General features: G+C 44.5%; 1 protein-coding gene across 1 annotated transcript in view; it reads right to left on the bottom strand.

Moving 5' to 3' along the window:
- Positions 1-20,153, bottom strand: part of ascc3 (activating signal cointegrator 1 complex subunit 3) — a 169,343-nt gene that overhangs the window by 96,071 nt on the left and 53,119 nt on the right. The window contains exons 9-10 of the mRNA XM_056433517.1: positions 12,910-13,110; positions 10,249-10,389 (exon numbers count right to left, since the gene is read on the bottom strand). Of these exons, the coding sequence (XP_056289492.1) occupies positions 10,249-10,389; positions 12,910-13,110 (342 nt within the window). The remainder of the gene's footprint in view (positions 1-10,248; positions 10,390-12,909; positions 13,111-20,153) is intronic.

Genomic DNA, 20,153 nt, shown 5'->3' with positions numbered 1-20,153 from the left:
TCATGACTTTTGACCTTGACCTTTGACCCGATCGATCCCAAAATCTAATCAACTGGTCCCCGGATAATAACCAATCATCCAACCAAATTTCATGCGATTCGGTTAAATACTTTTTGAGTTCTGCGAATAACACGCATACAAATAAATAAATAAATATGGCGATCAAAACATAACCTTCCGCATTTTCAATGCGAAGGTAAAGATATTATAATAGGAAATATTATGGAGAATATTGATATTGTTGTTAATGTGTTATGAAGCATAGGGGTAATGTTTACTCTATGTATATGTCAATGGCAAGAAGTAATGTTATGTATGTGCATGGAGGGAATGTTAGTTAGTATTTCAGAATTGTCGAAGCCGGTTGAAATCCGTGAAGTGACGTTAATGTGGACAATGACAGACAGGACTTTTATTGTGAAAATACTTGTCTAGCGACTTGACCGAAAGTGACGTTTTGACCCGTGGTTCATGACATTTGACCCCTCCATTTTGATAGCGGGACTTTGAGCCAACAGGAAGGTGTTAGAGGCTGAACTAACCTTTGAGAGTGAACGATTGGCTGATTTTGCGACTGTCTGTACTGGGAAAAGATCGTTCTTTTTCGTCTTGACCCGGGTGCTTCGAGCTCGTTCCCGAGGAGCCCGTATCACCACGAAACCCACGATCGTGAGCCGTGATTGTTTGTTTATACTTCTTGCCATTAAATATTGTTCAATTTAATTCACGCGCACCCGGAGCCTGATTTCCATCATCTGCGAAGTGCCTAGTTTCAGATACTCTTATATTACCAAAAACCGAAGAATAATGGGATTTGTTAAAAGCAGTGGCGCTGCGTCCATAGAGGGCGTTAGGGCGCCGCCCCTCTTAAAATGTTGAGATGAAGAAAAAAAAGAAGAAGAAAAAAATATAATATATCCTGTCAAAAAACATTATATACCAAATCATTTAAAGAGTAAATATACCGTGTTGACGCGCTAAATGTGTGTGGGAGACCGTCAGCCTGTCAACAACCACTTAAAGGGTACCTGTAGTGCAAAACAGCAACGTGCTACATCCATTCGGCGCATCAAATAAATCATATTTACCCCGCTGCTATTGTCAACAAGTCACGCATAGCCCGAGGATTTACATTTATTTGTCAAAATTCCGAATCCGTGGGCGCAGCCATTTTGCTAGTTATTTACTCCAGCTCAAAGCTAACTATGACGTAGGAACGTTGAAAGGAATTCAGCCAATTCGGAGCCACTTCTACACGCGTTGCTTCTTGGGATAGATCGGTGGCCTCAAACCAGTTCACGTCTGGAGTTCACGCCAAGATGGCGCAGTGCAAGGCGTTCGGTTGTCTCAATAATAAAACAATGTATTCTACTGACAAATAAATGTCTTTCCCTCTATCGTGAAACATTCGTAGCGAAGAATTACACAATCTATATGGTCAAAATCAATGGAGATACTGCGATAGTATGCAATAGTATGCAGGCAAATGTTAGGCCTCTCGCTTATGGGAGAATAAAGGTGAATATATTCAGAATATTAGTAATAATCACACCAACTCTGGTGATCGCAAATTAGCCTACATGAAGCAACTGGCTAACTTACCGATTTGACAGTTCTCCCTCGGTGCAGGCCCCGAACATGTCGGCCGATCATTGCATCAATGAAAGACATCTCCAGCGCTGGCTTATGCGCGATGTAGCTATCAAGCTCACTCTTTTGTGTGAAGCAGATGAGGTCTAATGACACTATATCATCGGACATAAGTTCGTGCTCTTTACAACAAATGCACTCTCTGTCTGTTTTTGTGGCACATTTCCCACAACTGCACCAAACGTCCGCCGACTTGCGTGCACGGTCCGCACGGTGAAGCATCTGTACCGGCGGTCCTTCGCATCAACTTCATCTGAATCATCGCTATCATCGCTGTCACAATTCACTAAATGGGGATAGTCTGCTTTTAAAGGTTCAAACAAGTATCCAGTTGCTGAATCAGACAATCTTTCATCGTCCATATTCTCAATCTCTCAGCATTTGTTTGCGGCGCCGACGTTGTTTACATTGGTATCTGAACACATCCGCTGTGGCTGGCTGTCGCTCTATCAACGTTCCGACGTCACACCACCCGCGACATATTCAAGCTCCAGTGCACTGTCGCATGTCGGATTTGAGCACTTTGAACAGCCTAAACTACGTATTGTTATTGAATACTGGACCGTCAGTGCATGAATACACTTTAGAAACACATTATCTTTTGCTCTGGCTACATAGTGATTTGCACTACAGGTACCCTTTAAGTTAAATGTGACATCAATAATATATCGCCACTCATCATCACGGAGAGAAGCCCCTCCCCATTTTCGGGGCGCCGGCCCAACGTGTGTGCGCGGCAGCGAGCAAACATTTCACGGTCGTTTCGGCAAGGACGGCTTCTCATTGGCGGATGAAACGTGAATCTTGGGGCGAAAAAATGTGCGCCCTGGCCAATGACATTGTTTCTTATTTCACGTGACTGGACTATTCGGCAAATAAGAGACCGGTATCGTTCCCTCAGCCCAGAGAGCTCCACGGAGCTACAGGAGCAGGTTGCTTACCCGGAGCTGGTCAGCTGGAGGCTCAGTGAGTAATGCGCTGTTTAGTTTCCCCTGTCTGTTGTTCCAAAGGGACTGAAACTCTCTGGACTACAACGGGGTGAGGGATCTAAAGAGCTTCAGACAAGTGTAAAGCACGAATCTTGCCGCAGTTATCTAGCTAAGAGCATGAAGCTAACTCGCTAACAGCATGAAGCTAACCCTGTTTGCAGAGCAGAGCAGTAGGAGACCGAACTGGCATCGAAACACAACGAAGAAGTTCGGAAAAACAGACACATTCCCTCAAGAATAACGGAAACAGGCTCGTTACAGACATGATTGACTTTAACCAGAAAGTTATGGAGAAGTTTGACCACTTTAAAGAGAGGAGGGCTACTTGTCTTTACAGTAGTGGGTCTGCTCTGTCACCCAATGTAACATGTGATCTCTTTCTGACTCTATTCTGCTCTGAACCGCTTTCATGTGAGGGTGAAACTCTTTTATTTTGCAAACCTCTGAAACCCAACCCAATGTTTCTTAAAGCTGCTCTGAACCTCTCATGCCCAAAGTTACAGTGTGTCGATAGTTGTTATTGGACAGTGTTGAGCACGGTGTTTTCTTGAAATAAAGCTTTGTTTTTTTACAATATTCTACTCAAAACCTCTTTTCTTCTCATTGTTGAGTGCTATTTAAACTGCGCCCCCCCCCCCCAAAAAAAATTCACCAGCCGCCACTGGTTAAAAGCACTTATCAATATTGCAGGTAGGGGTGGGCGTTATGGCAACACCATCATATTTTCTTGTTCAGGCAGGATCACGGCCCACAAGCATACGGCACAGCCAAACGGATCCGTCTATTTTAAACGGTAGAATCACCAGAACAAACTACTCTGTCATAATTGAAACGTTAACGTTTCTTCTTTTTGGAGGTCCATGTGGAGAACATCCACAGGCAAGATGTGAGATCCAGTCCAGGAGCGCTCATTTAAAAAGGAAAATATGTTGCTCTTGTTATGTCCTTCTTCTGTACACATGCCATCTATTGCTTCTGTCCATCTTGGAGAGGGATCCTCCTCTCTTGCTCTCCTGAAGGTTTCTTCTCTTTTTTTCCCCATGAAAGGGTTTTTTCGATTTCTTGGGAGTTCTTCCTGATCCGATGGGAGGTCCTGGGACAGGGATGTTGTAACTGTACAGATTGTTAATCCCTCTAAGCCAAATTTGTAATTTGTGATCTTGGGCTGCACAAAATAAACTGAATTCAATTCAATAACAGTGAGGAAGACCAGTAGTTCAAACTACATTAGGACTGGGGTGGTGACTGCGTACCAAATCCATCGGACCACACACGGCCACAAGTAAGGCAATTCTTTTAAAAGGTGAGAAATTATACATGACATCACTTCCGGCAAACTGCGCTTCGAGAATTCGGTCTCAGCTAAACAACACAACAACAGTGAATTCGTTAACACGGAAGCATGGTGTTCACTACCGAGCCCGGTTTATTTTGTATTTTAACCGGTACCGATATCTTTATTTTACCCGTCTCCCCTCTGCTTGATGTGTGCGTGTGGTCATGGATCTCAAATCCTCACTCATCCCAGACTCTAGCTGCTTAGAGTAGAGATAGGTAGTGAGTGTGCAGCAGGTAAATATGTCTACAGCAGAAACGTTGCATGTATGTGCCGTGTAGCGTGATATATTTGAATTGTTGAGGATCTAACATCATAACCCACACCCCTAATTGAGGGAAGGAATAATATTAACATAAAGTAATAAATACAACTACCAAAATTTTTTAGAAGCTCCTCCACGATATTTACCGACGCTCTTTGTTGTCTTCTTTTTGTCACGACAGAACATAATTGTTACACTTTTCTTCTTCTTTTTTTAGAAATATGAGGCAGCAGCATCATTTTGAGTTGCTTCACATCACACGACAGGTTGAGAGGAAAGGATTTGTCGACGCGAATGCTGCATACTGTGACACTATATTGTGTGTGTGTGTGCACTGTGTACACGGTGACTGCCACGTTCATGTGGAACTGGTCTCTGGTGGCATTTGTATTCATTTCCAGTAACATATTAATTCCGTTGGATCCTTGAATCTCCGGGCTGACACACAGAGGACGATGCTAATAACTTCATAAGTCACTCCTTATAAATACAGTTCTGGTTTTAATCATACCCAATCAGACACAGCCCGTGCCTTCCGATTGGTCTAAAACTACGCTCTCATGCAGTGAACTCACCCCCCCCCCCATCGGTAGCCGGTCGCCACGGCGCACATTGCTCGTCTTAAGTGTTGCGTAATGACCCCGATGAAGGCCGGGGGATGACCGCGTCAGCCCTAACGGGAGATAAGCTCTTAATGCCGCGACTTGTGAGCTTCAAGATTCCCTTCTCTTCTTCATACACTTTAAAAAGAGGCTGACGTAGAAGCCAGAAGCCAGAAGCCCCCCAACCCCCACCCCCAATCTCCCTTGCTTCTCGCGCCCCCCCCCCCCCCCCCAAACTCTATCAGACACATCAAAAGGACATGATGAAAGAAGAGGCGAGGACCTTGAGGAGGGAGGCATGAGACAACCAAGGTTAGTGTGTGGCGTCACTCCGGCCCGTTAGATGTGGACGGGCCCTCCCCCCTTTTCACTCAACCACTCTGTGTAAATGTACTGACACTAACGGGCAGAAAATGAAAGGACGAGCGAGAGACAGAAAGCGGAGAGGTTTTAAGTGAACGAGTGCTGCGGAGCCGCAGTGAATCTGACTAATCATTCTCTTTGTGAAATCTCCGCGCGTGACCTGATAGAAATGCAACTTTAATACACCTTCAGACGAGCCGGAATTGGCCTAATTTCATAGAAATAAACCCCACCTCGTGCCCCCCCCCCCCCACCACACACATACACCAACCTTTCCATTTTCTCTATTCACTAGTCCCACAAGGCTTATAAACTTGAACTCTAAGCTGTGCAATCTCTCAAATCCAAAAACTCTTTTGGATTCACCAGATATGCATGCTTCCCCGATCCTCTCAGTCTGACGGTTCAGTCTTTCAGGCTGAATGTAACCTCGGAGCTCTCTCAAAAATATGTGCTCAACCCCGCCGCTTTCATCCCCATTCTGTGGCCTCGTTGTAATTAATCCATCCTCCTCCTATACAAAGTGAAGGAAGCTCCTTCGGGGGAAGGTTGCTAGGTGGTTATTAGTGTCGTTTTGTTCTGCGAGGGTGGCGGGGCTGAGTGAGTCTCGGAGGTGAGGCGTGTCACTAAAATGAGAATAGCTGGTCCACTTTAAGTGAGCCTGAGCAGGTTTTGCTGGTTCCAGGGCCAGCCCCCTTCGCTCTAGATCAGCAGGTGGCCGTCAAAACAGGTGAACTCGACTTGGGTCTCCATGACATGTGGCATTTAGTCACGGACAGACTAAACTGTAGACACTGTGCACTGCTAAGCACAAGGCTTGAGCGATATATACACGCCTCTCTCGACCGCTACGCACCAATATTCCATAGAGAGGAGATTATAGAACGTTACAGATTGGAAAACAACTTGAAAATATTCCAGAAGCAAAAAGGCCCGGCATGAAACCCACAACAAGACCAGCGGAGATGTCCTTCATTACCTGGACGACCCGTTCGATACGCCACAGAAATAAAACTCATCGACTGGCAAATTGAACTCGACAACTGGATGAAATTATGTTTCTTTATCTGCTGAACAAAAAAAGGTCACATTGTAAAAGGTGAAAATGTTAAAAAAAATATGATTGGCCCACATACCAGAATATTTTCTGTAGGATAATATTGCCGGTGTATCATTACCACATTTACATAATAGTTCAATTGCATTCCATAGGTTAATTCCTCATTTAAAGACATTAATGTGTGCTGTGAGTTTCCCTGACTATTTACTAAGTTGTCACGCTGGTGTTATTATCAAAACCTCCTCGGCTCACTGGGTCCCATAAAAAATGTCTCATAAATAATCATTTTTTAAATGTGGATTCCTTTCCCAAAAACAGCTGGTCGCTGTAGTTTGTTTTTTTGCAACAACAACTCAGAGGACACAGTGCATATGTTGGGGACTATTTCCAGCCGCGGATGAATCCACATTTGGTGCTTTAGTGAGTCTTTGTCTGCGACAGGGTGGTGTGTGTGGGAGGGGTCAGGTCAAAATAAACTAGCGTTATGGTTATAGTAATAATGCAGCATGTCACCCAGTGCAACAATGATGCTCTATGGCTCAAAGAAATAAGAAATCTCAAGGTAGAAAAACACAAACACACAAACACACACACACACACACACACACACACACACACACTTATACTTTAGTACATACAAAGAAAGTAGAGAAATAGATTTGTTCGGGCTCGTTGATGTTGGGATATTCTCACGTGTTGCTACATTGTCTTGCTGTTGTTAAGGAGAACATATTTACAACACGAGAAGAGAAAACAGAGTGGAAAAAGCCGGGAGCGTATCTGCAGTTAATTGGCCTTATTTCAGCCGATATACGATCCATTAAATCGTGCTTTCATCTTTAAGATCGGACGTGTTGAACTTTATTCAAAGCTGCACTCTGTCTGCTCTTCACAAGGCCCTGCATATAGTGTACACTTATGGTCAATAGCTCTCTCAGAGCTTCATGAAAGCCCAAAAAGTCCATTTCACAAGGTCATCATGAGCTCCGTGCAGCTAATGCAGGCGGTGAGGAACATGTGTGTGTGTGTGTGTTTGTGTTCTTCTCTTCTTCAGACGCACACCGGAGAAAAAAGTAAATAGGTTGAAATCAAAAAGCTAATTTCCATGGATTCTGAGTCGCAATCGTGACCCACCTAAAAATAACTAAATAACTAAATGAGAGCGTGATTTACAAAAAGGTGCTGCGACGTGGGTAGAAGTTGGATCCTGACACTTTTCAAATCTTTGATGGCAAAAAAATAAATAAGAACGCAACAGCACAAGTAGTTCCTCTCGCCTCTTCCCATTTCCTCTCTCATTCTGATACAAGTATCACCGCGACAGACTCTCTCAGACTACATGATTTAGGCTTTTACCATACTGTAACCATGGCAACTACGACTAAGCGTAGACACAAGTGCCGCTTTTGAACATGGAACCTTGAGTGATAAATAAATAAATCTGGATTCCTACAGAACGGTTTCGGATTGAAACCTGAAATGAAAGCCTGGACCGTGATTGGTCAGTGTGTAACACTGACGGGGAGCGTCAGCAGGGGCGTACTCATCGACAGTCTTATTATCCTTTTTCAGTTTCATGGCAACACGCAGTGGAAAGGCTTCAGTTTGCATTTCTTTGTACTTTACTGCAACATTACAGCCTGAAGCTACACTATACACTAAAACCAGATGCGGAACTTCCTCCCTCACGCAGCGACAGACTTCGTTCATAAGGCCGGCTCCCGCTTTGTCTGCTTACTTTACGTACCTGCTGAATATTATGAATAAGATCACGGAGCTGACTGAATGACTAATAACTTAATTCAGGGTTTACTAAAGGAAACCTATGTCCCGCCCATCGGATACTCTTAAATAATACAAAATATAGGATCCTTCAAGCTGCCATTATTCATTTGTATTCTCAGCAGGGAATGCATTTGGTTGCAACTACATACACATATCTATATTATTATATTAAATTGACATTGTTAATATAATCTTTAGAACTTCACATTGTTCTCTTGAAACATTATAAAACTAGATTGGGCATTGAATTATGAACATTTTAGCATTAGTTGCATGCCAATTGGATAAAAATTGACCGTGCTATGGTAAAAAGAAGATGTTGACCTTTCCATGACCTTGATATTGACCTTTGACCCGATTGATCCCAAAATCTAATCAAATGGTCCCCGGATAATACACAATCATCCCACCAAATTTCATGCGATTCGGTTTAAAACTTTTTTTGTTATGCGAGTAACACCCATACAAATAAATAAATACACGGCGATCAAAACATAACCTTCCGCATTTTCAATGCGAAGGTAATAAAACGAAGTAAATTGGAAGCCGTGCAGCTCACCATGGCATCTGTCGTTCTCTATCCAGACTGATATGTTTTAATGTAAAAACAATTATCCAATAAGCAAAGATAAATTGTGCAGCCATATAAAATAAATCCATAGGACACAGTGTAGGAGCTGTCGTACTCTGATAAAATGAGAGGCGTCAATGTCGTCTGTGAACTAGGACACAGGAGGACTCTCTCATTTGGCTCGGTCCCAGCAGTATATTTCATTAGTACGTGGCAGTACCAGCGATGCTTTGTTGCATCGAGTGTGTTATCTGAGGCAGCTCCCCACGGCAGAGTTTGACATTCGGGAGAAGGGTCTAATGAAAAGTCCTCAAGGGAGTGGAGGTGTAGCCTGAACTTAGCCTTGCTTCTCGGTTTGATTGTTCTCGAAAAACTGTCTCGTCCAAAAAAAAACTTTTTGTTTCACTTTTGAAGTGCTCCAGAAGATGCGTCATTTCAATTCAGAATTATTTTAAATAGCCCAAGATAATAAATTACGAATTTGCCTCGGGCGGGCTTTACAATCTGGACACGTATGACATCCCTGACCTTTGACCTCACATCGGATCAGGAAAAACTCCAAAGAAATAAAATGTAAAAAACCTTTCAGAGGGGAAACAAAGGGAAGAAACCTTCAGGAGAGCAACAGAGGAGGATCCCTCTCCAAGATAGACAGCTGCAATATATGTCATGTGTACAGAAGGAATCATTACAGAGTTACATAAAAACATTCATCGAGTACGACAGAGTGAATGAATAGTTCGTCATGCAGGCTGAACAGTAGAAGATGTCCTCCGACTGTACGGCAGAGTTCTGTTTTGGTACCACGCATGGTCCACACCATTCTTTGTGAGTTTACAATCTAACTCCACTTTTGCCATCTGGTTGTCCATCCTGTAATTGGTCTATTCTGTCCAAGACAACAAGGATGACATCATTGGGGGAGGGATCCCTCCTCGGTTGCTCTTCAATTCAATTCTGTTCATTTTGCATTGCCCAAGTTCACAAAATACAAATTTGCCTCAGAGGAGCTTTACAATGTGTACGCATACGACATCCCTGTCCCAGGACCTCACAGCGGATCAGGAAAGAGTCCCAAGAAATAGAAAAAAAAACACGTTTCACTTTTCTCTGCATGACATTTAGTCATTTCTTCCACGTTAAAATGGTTTGTTCGTGGATTTTGAATCATCAAAACTCGAGGGTCTAAGTAGAGACTCTGTTGAACGCTGTACAGATGGCGAAGTCCCTCGAGGCAAATTGTATGAATTTTGTGAAATTGGGCTAAATAAATAACATTGACTTGTCTTTTCACTCACGATGCCAGAACAGAAGTGCAGAGTGTTTATTGCGGGACCTTTTTATCACTCCTCCTCCATTTGAAAGCATAAATCCACAGCGCCGCAGCCGTTGAACGCTATTAAATAAGACATCTGGTTGAATTACACTCTTGACAAGTAATTGGCAGAATTGTGACTGATGCATTTGGGAGAATACTGATGATGGAAGCGCTCCAATAAATGTCACAATAAAATTCCACTTGGTGGTGCTAGAGAACACGTGTGTGTGCAGCAGAGGGACCCAGAAGCAGAGACACCTTCTTGTCCCCTCGGTTTTCAAGTGTGTGTGTGTGTGTGTGTGTGTGTACCTGTGTTCGTAGGATCTCTCCTTTGGTGAGCTGCATGTCTCCAGTGAGTTCTTTAACGGCGATGCCCAGTGGCTGCAATCGCTTACTGAAGTATTTAGTCATCTCGGCTGCCAAGGCCTTCATCGGAGCCACGTATATGATCTACAGGGGGGGAAGGACACACGGATAAACACTCGAGGACACAGATCAAATAGGGGTAGAGTCGACGAGATGGTCGTGGCTGGGGGGTGGGGGGGTACAGGAGAGCAGGACTGGAAGGACACCGGGTGTGATGAATGAGTGAACGCAGGCGGGATCATTTGTTCCCTGGCGACCAGCACCAATCACAATTCATGGAGAAATATGATGCCAGCTACTTGGGACGGGTAACGTTTAATAGTGATGTATGAACGAGTGGCTATCGTCACGAGCTGGAACTGTGCAGCGCGCTGTGTGTCTGTGCGTTGTGTGTGTGTGTGTGTGTGTGTGTGTGTGTGTGTGTGTGTGTATGGGGGGGTTAAGCCTTCATGAAAGAGAACAAAGCCTTTTCAATGTCTGAATTATTTATCCGAGTGTGTGTTAGGATTTGACACGATGGCTTTATGAAGGCGTGCTCGTATTTTTAGACTCACCTGCCAACAGCTGACTTTTTGTGTGCACATATCTAAGATTATATTTAGCAATTCTTGCTGTATTTAAATGCGTGTCCACTTTCATCTTTTTATTGTTCAGGATTAATTATTCAAGGTGAAACTTGTGGAGAAACAAATTCCAGTGAAAGCTGTCTGTGACAAATGGATTGAAGAACAGAGAAACCATGAAGTGAAACCAGAAGGAAGGAAGCGGGGCGGTCGTGAAGGTCGGGAGGATGTTATGGCCTTTAACTTAAGTCTTTTAATATGGAGTACCTTTTCTCCCCCACATTACAGCCGCTCAGTGCATCCTTTTAAATCAGTTCCGCATTGACTTCACAACTGCTCTCCATCCACACCCACACAATCCTGACAAAATGAATTCTTGAGTTTCAAACTCCTTATAAATAAGACCTACTGCTTCACTTTAACTTTGAGGGTTGCTAATTTAGGGAATATACTTATTATTGAAATTGATCAGAGGCTCGGTGAAAAAATAGCATCCAACACTTTCCTATGATGGTTCTCTGTCGGTTTTAGTCAAACATCTGCAGAGAGACGGGCGAGAGTACCGAAAACCAGCCTTGAAACGGTACAGGGTCCTGATTGGCTAGAAACACGACACCGATAAGCTCCCGCTTATTCATCATTAGTCCTTTTTGAATGACCGTTATTCTTCTGTTGATCGTTTGCGGTAAATCTAACTTTTTCCCTCTCCCTACAGGTGACCATCGTGTCTACTGATGATGATTCGTCCCATAGCGCCGCATGACTACGTCACCACATGAGCCTCCGTCTGGGAGAAAAGGAAACGGTTCGGATCTCTAACACAATAAATCCCTCGTTCTCATCAGTGAGCAGGACCCCATGATTACGTCAGAAGAGAACAAACTGAAGGACACGTTCAGGTGTGGCTCGTATAAATCGAGGAGTATTTTTCGGCACGATGGCAATAAGCAGCACCTGAACCATAACATCCTCACCAAACCCATCACTCGAATAGATCCTTATTGTTCTCCCTGTTCACGTCGAATGAGCCAGACAGCTGGTGGAACGGGAGCAAAGAGTCAAATAGAAGAGTGTCGACGGTCTGCACATCGGATGTCTTAGAAGTGAGTAGGAACACCAGAGATCTCTCTCACTCTCACTCTCACACTCTCACACACTCTCACACTCTCACACACTCTCTCACACTCTCTCACACTCTCCACACTCACTCACACTCTCACACTCACACTCTCTCACACTCACACACTAACTCACACACACACTATCACACTCTCTCACACTCTCTCACACTCTCACACTCTCACACTCACTCACTCACACTATCACACTCTCTCACACTCACACTCTCACTCTCACTATCACACACTCTATCACACTCTCTCTCACTCTCTTACACTCACACATTATCACACTCTCTCACACTCACACACTAACACACACACACACACACTATCACACTCTCTCACACTCACACACTCTCTCACACTATGACACACTCTCACTATCACACACTCTCACACTCTCTCAGACTCTCACACATTAGCACACTCTCTCACACTCACACACTAACACACACACACACTATCACTCTCTCACACTCACTCACACACTCTCCACACTCACACTCTCTCATACTCACACACACTATCATACTCACACACACTATCACACTCTCTCACACTCTCACACTCACACACTAACTTACACACACACTATCACACTCTCACACTCTCTCACACTCTCACACTCACTAACTCACACACACACACACACACACTATCACACTATCACACTAATCATGTAAATCCAGCTCTCCTTGACTTTAAACTATCAGAAAGCTCCCATCTGAACGCCGCCTGCAGCCCAAAGCTCCAAAGGATCAGATCGGAATCTCTGCGTGAGGTGTGTGAGTCCCAGCAAGGAGCACGCTTAATCTCCATGAGGCACGTTGAGAGGCTCGGGGGCGGAGTAACTCTGGAAATATTAAGCACTTATTGGGAGATATTCTTAAGACGTGTTTGGATGTGTGACAGCGTCGGACCTTGAATTCATCCTTCTTGATGACGCCGCCCTGAATGTGCTGGTGGATCTCGTGGAGGACGGTCAGCATGGCGATGTTGGTCTTGCCGGCGCCGGTCGGGGCGCAGATGAGAAGGTTTTCGTTGGTGTTGTAGGCCGTCTCGTAGACCAAGGACTGGATCCGGTTCAGACTCGTCATCCCCTTGAACACCAGCTGGGCGATCTGGGCAAACAGAGTGAAAGCAAACAAAAAGGATGAAGACGAGTCACCGCATCGGTGCTGCAACACACCCATCGAACAACGACCGACAAACACATATTACATATTTAAAAATACATTTAATTGGAGGAATTAAAAAAATCGTGGTGACGATTAATATTCAATTAGCTGAACAGCCCCCTCTCTGGAACTCCGGGGTAATGTCCCCCTTTGGGGGCCCTCAACAGTATCGAGCTGCCCCCCCGCTGGCGACAGGAACACACTGCGGAGGCTTCGACCGCCCCAAGGGTGCCGACAGGAAACGCAGCCGGGCGACCGGTTACAGATTGTGCCGGCACTGGGAGGGGGAGCATTCAGGAGGCGTGGGCGAGGAGGAGGAGGAGGAAATGTGTGTGGCGGGATCAGCTGTCAGTCAAGCAGCCTTCCGTCTGCCTTCACTATGGCAACAGAGTGGCTGATGACCCTCAATCTCACACTGGCTCTGGTAAGTAGAGAAATAGCCGGAGAAGGACAGTTGGAGCGAGCGACCCCCACCGCACGCACATGCACACGAGCACACACACACACACACACACACACTTCAAACATGATTAAATCCACTTCTCGCCATCGCCGGGGAACAATGCAACGCCGGCTTGGGGCAAAATAAAAGGCTCTTTCCTTCAGGTTTCCACATTCTGAATTCGAATGTATGGATTTCAACAGATAAGTAAAATCTATTGATCAAATAGTGCTGACGGCAGCTCACAGCATGTCGGCTCCTCTGGTGTGGAGGACAGTGTGCGATGTGTTCACTCGCAGCAATCAGAGAAACATTGTTGTAAAAAGGCGTCGGGCTGCTTATTATACTGCGAGTGTCTCTCCGATAGTCACGTTTATTTCCAAACTGATTGTTTGCAGTGAAAGTGGAAAGTGCATCATAAAATCTTCTGATGGATTATTGTATTTGTGATTTCTATCGTCCGTACTTTCTCTCGGCACACACACATAAAAAAAGAGCTGTGGAAGCCACAAATGTGATCGAGTGTTGGTGTTTGTACGAGCGCCGATGAGTCAGTTGCTCGGGGAGGGAGAGGATTGTGTGACGCATCTTTACAAAACTACTTCAGAACACAGTCTCTTCTGGATCTCTTCTCCCGTCAGCGTGCCCCTTTCTCCACCTCTCTCTCCCAAGTAAATCCGGTTGCGGACGCCTTACGCTTATACAGCAGTGTTATTTATTCAAGGATACATAAGAAGTATGTCATCACTTTCACTTGCCCCTCCCCCCCCCCTCGTTTCGCTCCGACACTGACGAGAAAGAAATAATTAAAGAGTGCCATGTCAGACGAGGATATGCAGGGGTGCCGTTCGGAGAAGCCGGCCCCACAGCCCCGTCGGGGGGGGGGAAAGGAGGTGATTAATGCATCAAAGAGCAACTTTATTAGAGTCCACTTAAGCTGGAAGGAGTTCAGGGCCGGCTGCGGTTGCAGCGAGGTGCTGTGAGGGGCCGCGGGGCTTCTGATGAGCGGCTTGGAACACCCACTGATGTATGCAATGCGGTAGTTTGGCTGCTGATTACCATCAATACCCTGCCAGTTATTCAGCTTACTTCCAACAGAAAGACAAGTGAAACTCATGATGTGTGCGTGTGTGTGTGAACATGGTCAACAAGAAGTTGGCTCCATGTGCACGTGGTGGGCATCTGATGTTCCTGCTTAGGCAACAGCTCAACTGGCAAGTGCAAAAAAATGACAAGAAGTTGATTGAAGCCTTTCAGAGCTTTCCAGTTCTGTCCAAGTATTATCCAAAAGGAAATATGCAAACAGCTCAGACATAAATGATGACACCAGTGCTTATGCCACTGGTAAATTGAGATTGTTGGTCATGTCCGGCGGTCCTGACTTGCAGCCATTACGTTGCGTTTCTATGTTTTCTATCTAATGTGTATCGTGTGCAGGGATTCATCTGCTGTCCAAAAAGTGTCTTAAAGCTGCATTCTCTCTACTGGCCATCAGGGAGCAACTCAGGTTGTATAGAAGTTTAAGAAACATATATTTTCTCTTGATTTATTGATTTATTCCCTCAGTAAACATTAGATTATGGTCTCAATCTCTAGTTTCAAATCTTCTTCAATACAGCATAATGTTCATTTTGTAAATTGTGGTCCATTTGGATTCAAATAGACCGTAAAGCAGAGTATGCTTCTGGGCGGGGCTACCTTGTGATTGACACCACAGCTTTTAAAAAATCTGGGAGTTGTCCATGTTTTGATCTTAGATCTCTTGGCCTTTCACAGAAAATATCTTGTTCCAACAACATTTGGTTGTCCTTGGCTCCATCTCCGTGTGTCAAGATGGCAACGGGCAAAAAACCAAGAAGGCAACGGGCAGAAATTCAGAACTCGAGACTTCAACACCATAGTCTGCCAATCAAATGGGTGACATCATGGTGACTTGGTCCACTTCTTATATACAGTCTCTCTATGATTCAGGCCTCAGAATAAGCTCTTCCATAGAAATGAGTCCCACAGCTACAAAAAGAGGATAGTTTTGTAATACGTGTCCTCCTCCTCATCAAATCCTGTTGATTTACGACGTGGTGCTAAACATGGACTTGTCCCGTTAACATTTTATGTAAGCTCAGAGGAAAAAGTGAGTCCAGAGTCCTGTTTTTTCTCTCTTCTTCTTCATTTTATGATTAATGCCATGTAATTAGTTATCGATGGCTCATTTACTCAACCGGTGTATTCGAAGCTTACAGCTGGCCAGAAACCCGCTGCTTGCAGTGGGAACACCGTCAAGCTCAACGCTTTGAGACATTTTGATCAAATATATTTTTTTAAACGCCGCTAACCTTACTTCTTCCGTTTCGGAGCGAGTTTAAGGTACAGTGTGGGTGTCACTGAAGCGCCACTCCTCATAATGACTGCAAGGCTTCTTCTACTCTCTCTCTGATGGGATTCCACTCCACCCAATTATTTCCCCTAAGGCCACGTCCACTGAGCTCCTACTTATAAATATTCATGACTGAATTATGGACCACTGAGCTCCACCGTATTTGTGCGAGGCTTCTCGCACACTGTGACCAGAGAGGAACAACAACCACTCGAGCGGCTGGCCCTCACTTTGATTTATCAACTTTGTCCGTTTGTACCGAAAGGCCGGTGTCCCTACACTCCTTAAACATGCTAATTCATGTAAATGTATGCCTGCCCCGGTATTCACCTTGGAGGTAAAGCCTACATGTTGTAAATAGAACGTTGCCATCATTTAATGATCTTTGGAAATCGTCAGTGCTTTTTAAAATGTGTATCCTCTCCTTAAAAACCTCTCTGGCTTCATTGTTATGGTAATGTATGCACACACATCCTCCAATCGGAGATCCAGCTGCGCCTGCCAAAACACGCTGTCTCGAGGGCGTGATGTCAGTGTTGTGGGGAGGAAGTTGCCGTGCTGCGATGGGCACGATGCAGGTGTTCATCTATAGGTCCAACTCTCCTCAGCACCACATCTTGCTCTTGGACACGGTGGTGCAGGTGAATGGGGCTCGTTAATTTTTTACCGAGAAATATAAAAAAATAAAGTGAATTGATCTGTATTGTATTTTTAAAAGTTGTTATTGTAGAATGTTTGATTGGGGATTTCACGATTATGTCAAATTACTTTGTTCAAGTTAATTTGTTTGATTGGCCTGGGACTCTAATGTTTCATACTGAAAAAAGAATTGTTAAAACATTTTATAGAGTAAAAAAAAATCCTTGTAGTGTGGTTATTTTCTTGGAGTTACAATATTTACTCTCTTTTTTGGGGTTGTTTTTTGTTACTAAAACAAACAAAAAGCCAAATCCAGGTGAATGTCACATTATGAAAAAACTATGTGCAGCATATTCTCTTGTAATGAGTGGGAAGGGTTTTGGCTAATCATCAGCACACTGTGCACGTCCTGCACTGTTTCTCACCATTTCTCTTGTTAGTGAGGGCAGATCCTGAGCTGTTTACAGTAGGAGACCACCTTTCTACACATGGGGGACATATGAATGAATGAAACTAAGTAAAAACAATAATGAACGAGAATGGGCACTCGGTAGAGCGCATACCTCCGCATATCACAAGATTGGGCATTGAATTATGAACATTTTGGCATTAGTTGCATGCCAATTGGATACAAATTGGCCGTGCTATGGTAAAAAGAAGATTGTGACCTTTCCATGACCTTGACCTTGACCCAATTGATCCCAAAATCTAATCAAATGGTCCCCGGATAATAACCAATCATCCCACCAAATTTCATGCGATTCAAGAAGATTTTGACCTTTTCATGACCTTGACCTTTGATCCGATCGATCCCAAAATCTAATCAAATGGTCCCTGGATAATAACCAATCATCCCACTAAATTTCATGCGATTCAGTTTAATACTTTTTGACTTATGCGAATAACACGCACGCACGCATACAAATACACGGCGATCAAAACATAACCTTCCACATTTTCAATGCGAAGGTAATGAGCCGTCTGTATATTGTGACGAGTGTTCCAGTTATGGTTTTATTTTATGAAAGGAATCCAGTAGAATTAACACTGAAGAAAGAAGCATAAATTTGAGCAAAACGCCCTCATCTGACGTCTAGTTTGAATTGATTCAACCACAATATCTTAAAATCAGAGTTCCATCATGGTGGAGATTCCTGAACAACGGGTTAGTCTCACACAGCCTGAGCTCACTCCACAGCCCCGTGTGGGTGCTGAGGAAAGGTCTGCTCTGTGGATTTCTTTAAACCTAATCACAATCGTCTGTGCCCTTACAGATTGAGAAAGGGGATGAGAATTATGTGACAGTCTATATTCGCTGAGCCAGACTATGAATGAGAAGTCTGACGGGTCGATCGAACGAGCCGTCGGACTATCAGACGAGGTTAGAAAGACATGTTTAGAAGAAAAGAAGGCGAGACGGTCATATTCTTTCCAAAACTGTCTCTTGTAAAACACACACCAGTGTCACAGAGCCACTTCCTGCTTGTACTTCAACCTGCAACGAGGGGTTATAAGCACTTTGGGTGCACTCTCCAGATGAAGTGCTTTAGATAACGTGGGTGAACGAGTTTCAACCCGCTTGATCATCCGATTGGCCGCGCTTCCTTTCAGCCCTGTTCCCGGACCACGGCCCAATGTTTACAACCATCATTAATGAAGGAACTGTGTGGAGGGTATTTCATGGCTTGATGTGTGATCGCAGACAGCAGAGAGAGAGAGAGAGAGAGAGAGGACAGTGATGGAAACCACAACCTCTGACCCGAAGCTAACTGGAGATGCTGGTTTTCATTGTTGGTGCCTAAGACTAGTTTCTAAAACACCAGCTTTAATCAATTGGTTTGGAAACACAATAGACATAATTGTTAGTTTTTGTATTCTTGCATTAATCTGACTGTTAGATGAACAACAATGTGGGCACTCTGGTTTCTGCCGACTGGCCAATCCTATTGTCATTTAATGTCTGTATATGTTGTACTTGTGTGATGTAATGACTGTGTATTTACTTGGTAGAGTGATGCAGGTGTGTCGACATAGAGATGTACCAGATATGTGTGTGTTTAGGTACATATGTAGACGTCTGGCTCGAGGTGACCTCTTTGTATCTATTTGTTGTGTATTTATTTTGCTGTACTCTAGGTGGGTGTACCAGTGGGAGCGTTTGTTATCCGTTTGTATATGTCAACACAAAGATGAAAAACAATGTAAATATCAGTTAACGTACTTGTTTACTGTGTTATGGATCAATATTTAAAATCAAATAAATACATTTACAAAATTTTAAAAAGGTGCAGCATGCGAGATCGGGATCATCTGATTTCCTCTCAACGCCTCTCGACATGGAGACGCCTGCAGCTCGTGGCTAACAGCGCTAACATCGCTAACAGTGCTAACAGTGCTAACAGCAACGGCGCTGACAGAGCTAACGGTGTTCCCCGGAAGAGAACCAGAGGGCGGGAGCTACGCTTTCACGACACGACGCTGTTGGTCGGTCGGGATGGCGACATCAGCGGTTATAAAGCTGTAATCAGCTGGCGAGAGCGAAGCGGTGGGGCCCGCATGTGCACTTAAAGCAATGTCAGCAAAGCACAGATAAGCTCCGATAGCCACACACACACACACACACACACACACACACACACACACACACACACACACACACACACACACACACACACACACACACACACACACACACACACACACACACACACACACACACACACACACACACACACACAGAGGGAGTGACGTCATTGTCGGCCCAGGGAGACATACAACGTATAGCGTATAGCCGCCATCAGGCAGACTTCAATAATCAGCTATCACATCTGATCTAACACATCAACAATGACCACAATTGGCCTGAAGAGGTTGAAATACGTGAAAACATTTATTTATTTTCCGAGAAAATGAAATGTTTTCGTGGCGACTGTGTGAGAAGAGCTGACCTTGATGGTAAATCCCGAGGGTGTCGTTTGCGGTTCACACGGGAGAGAGTGAATGACACCCGACATTGTTCCCTTTGCTCAAGCAAAACGACTCCAGCACTTTTCGCGTCTCCTTTACGATCCGATCTCTGACGCTCGTCCCCAGAAGCCACAATAACGAGGCGTGGTTATGACAAACAACTTGCTGCTTTTTTATTGCAAATCAATCCACATCATGGCAGCTGAATGTTCCCGACTGCATTCAGCCCGAAAGCACCCCCCCCCCCCCTCATTCCATTTAAAGCGAGGCACCGTCATTAAAAAAAATACACAGGGCGAAAGCTCTGCAAATCCCAGCTGGCTATAATCGGACCATACACATCTGTGGTCAACCTTTCAGCAGCGGAGCTAAATAAAGTTTGTTTTAATGAGAGCAGCTGTTGGGATCTCTAAACCCATCTCTAAAACCCATCTGGCTCCGAAGCAGGACTTGCTACATAACAGTTTCTGGACGATGAGGGTAAACGTGCCGTGAGCGTCGATCCGTGGCCGCACGCGAGAAGATTGAGTGCGTGAGCTTTGTGGGCCGTCGATAAAGTGTACG

The sequence above is a fragment of the Pseudoliparis swirei genome, chromosome 16 (assembly GCF_029220125.1).
Source record: "Pseudoliparis swirei isolate HS2019 ecotype Mariana Trench chromosome 16, NWPU_hadal_v1, whole genome shotgun sequence".
Classification (NCBI taxonomy): Eukaryota; Metazoa; Chordata; class Actinopteri; order Perciformes; family Liparidae; genus Pseudoliparis; species Pseudoliparis swirei.
This window is presented reverse-complemented; position numbering and strand designations above follow the sequence as displayed.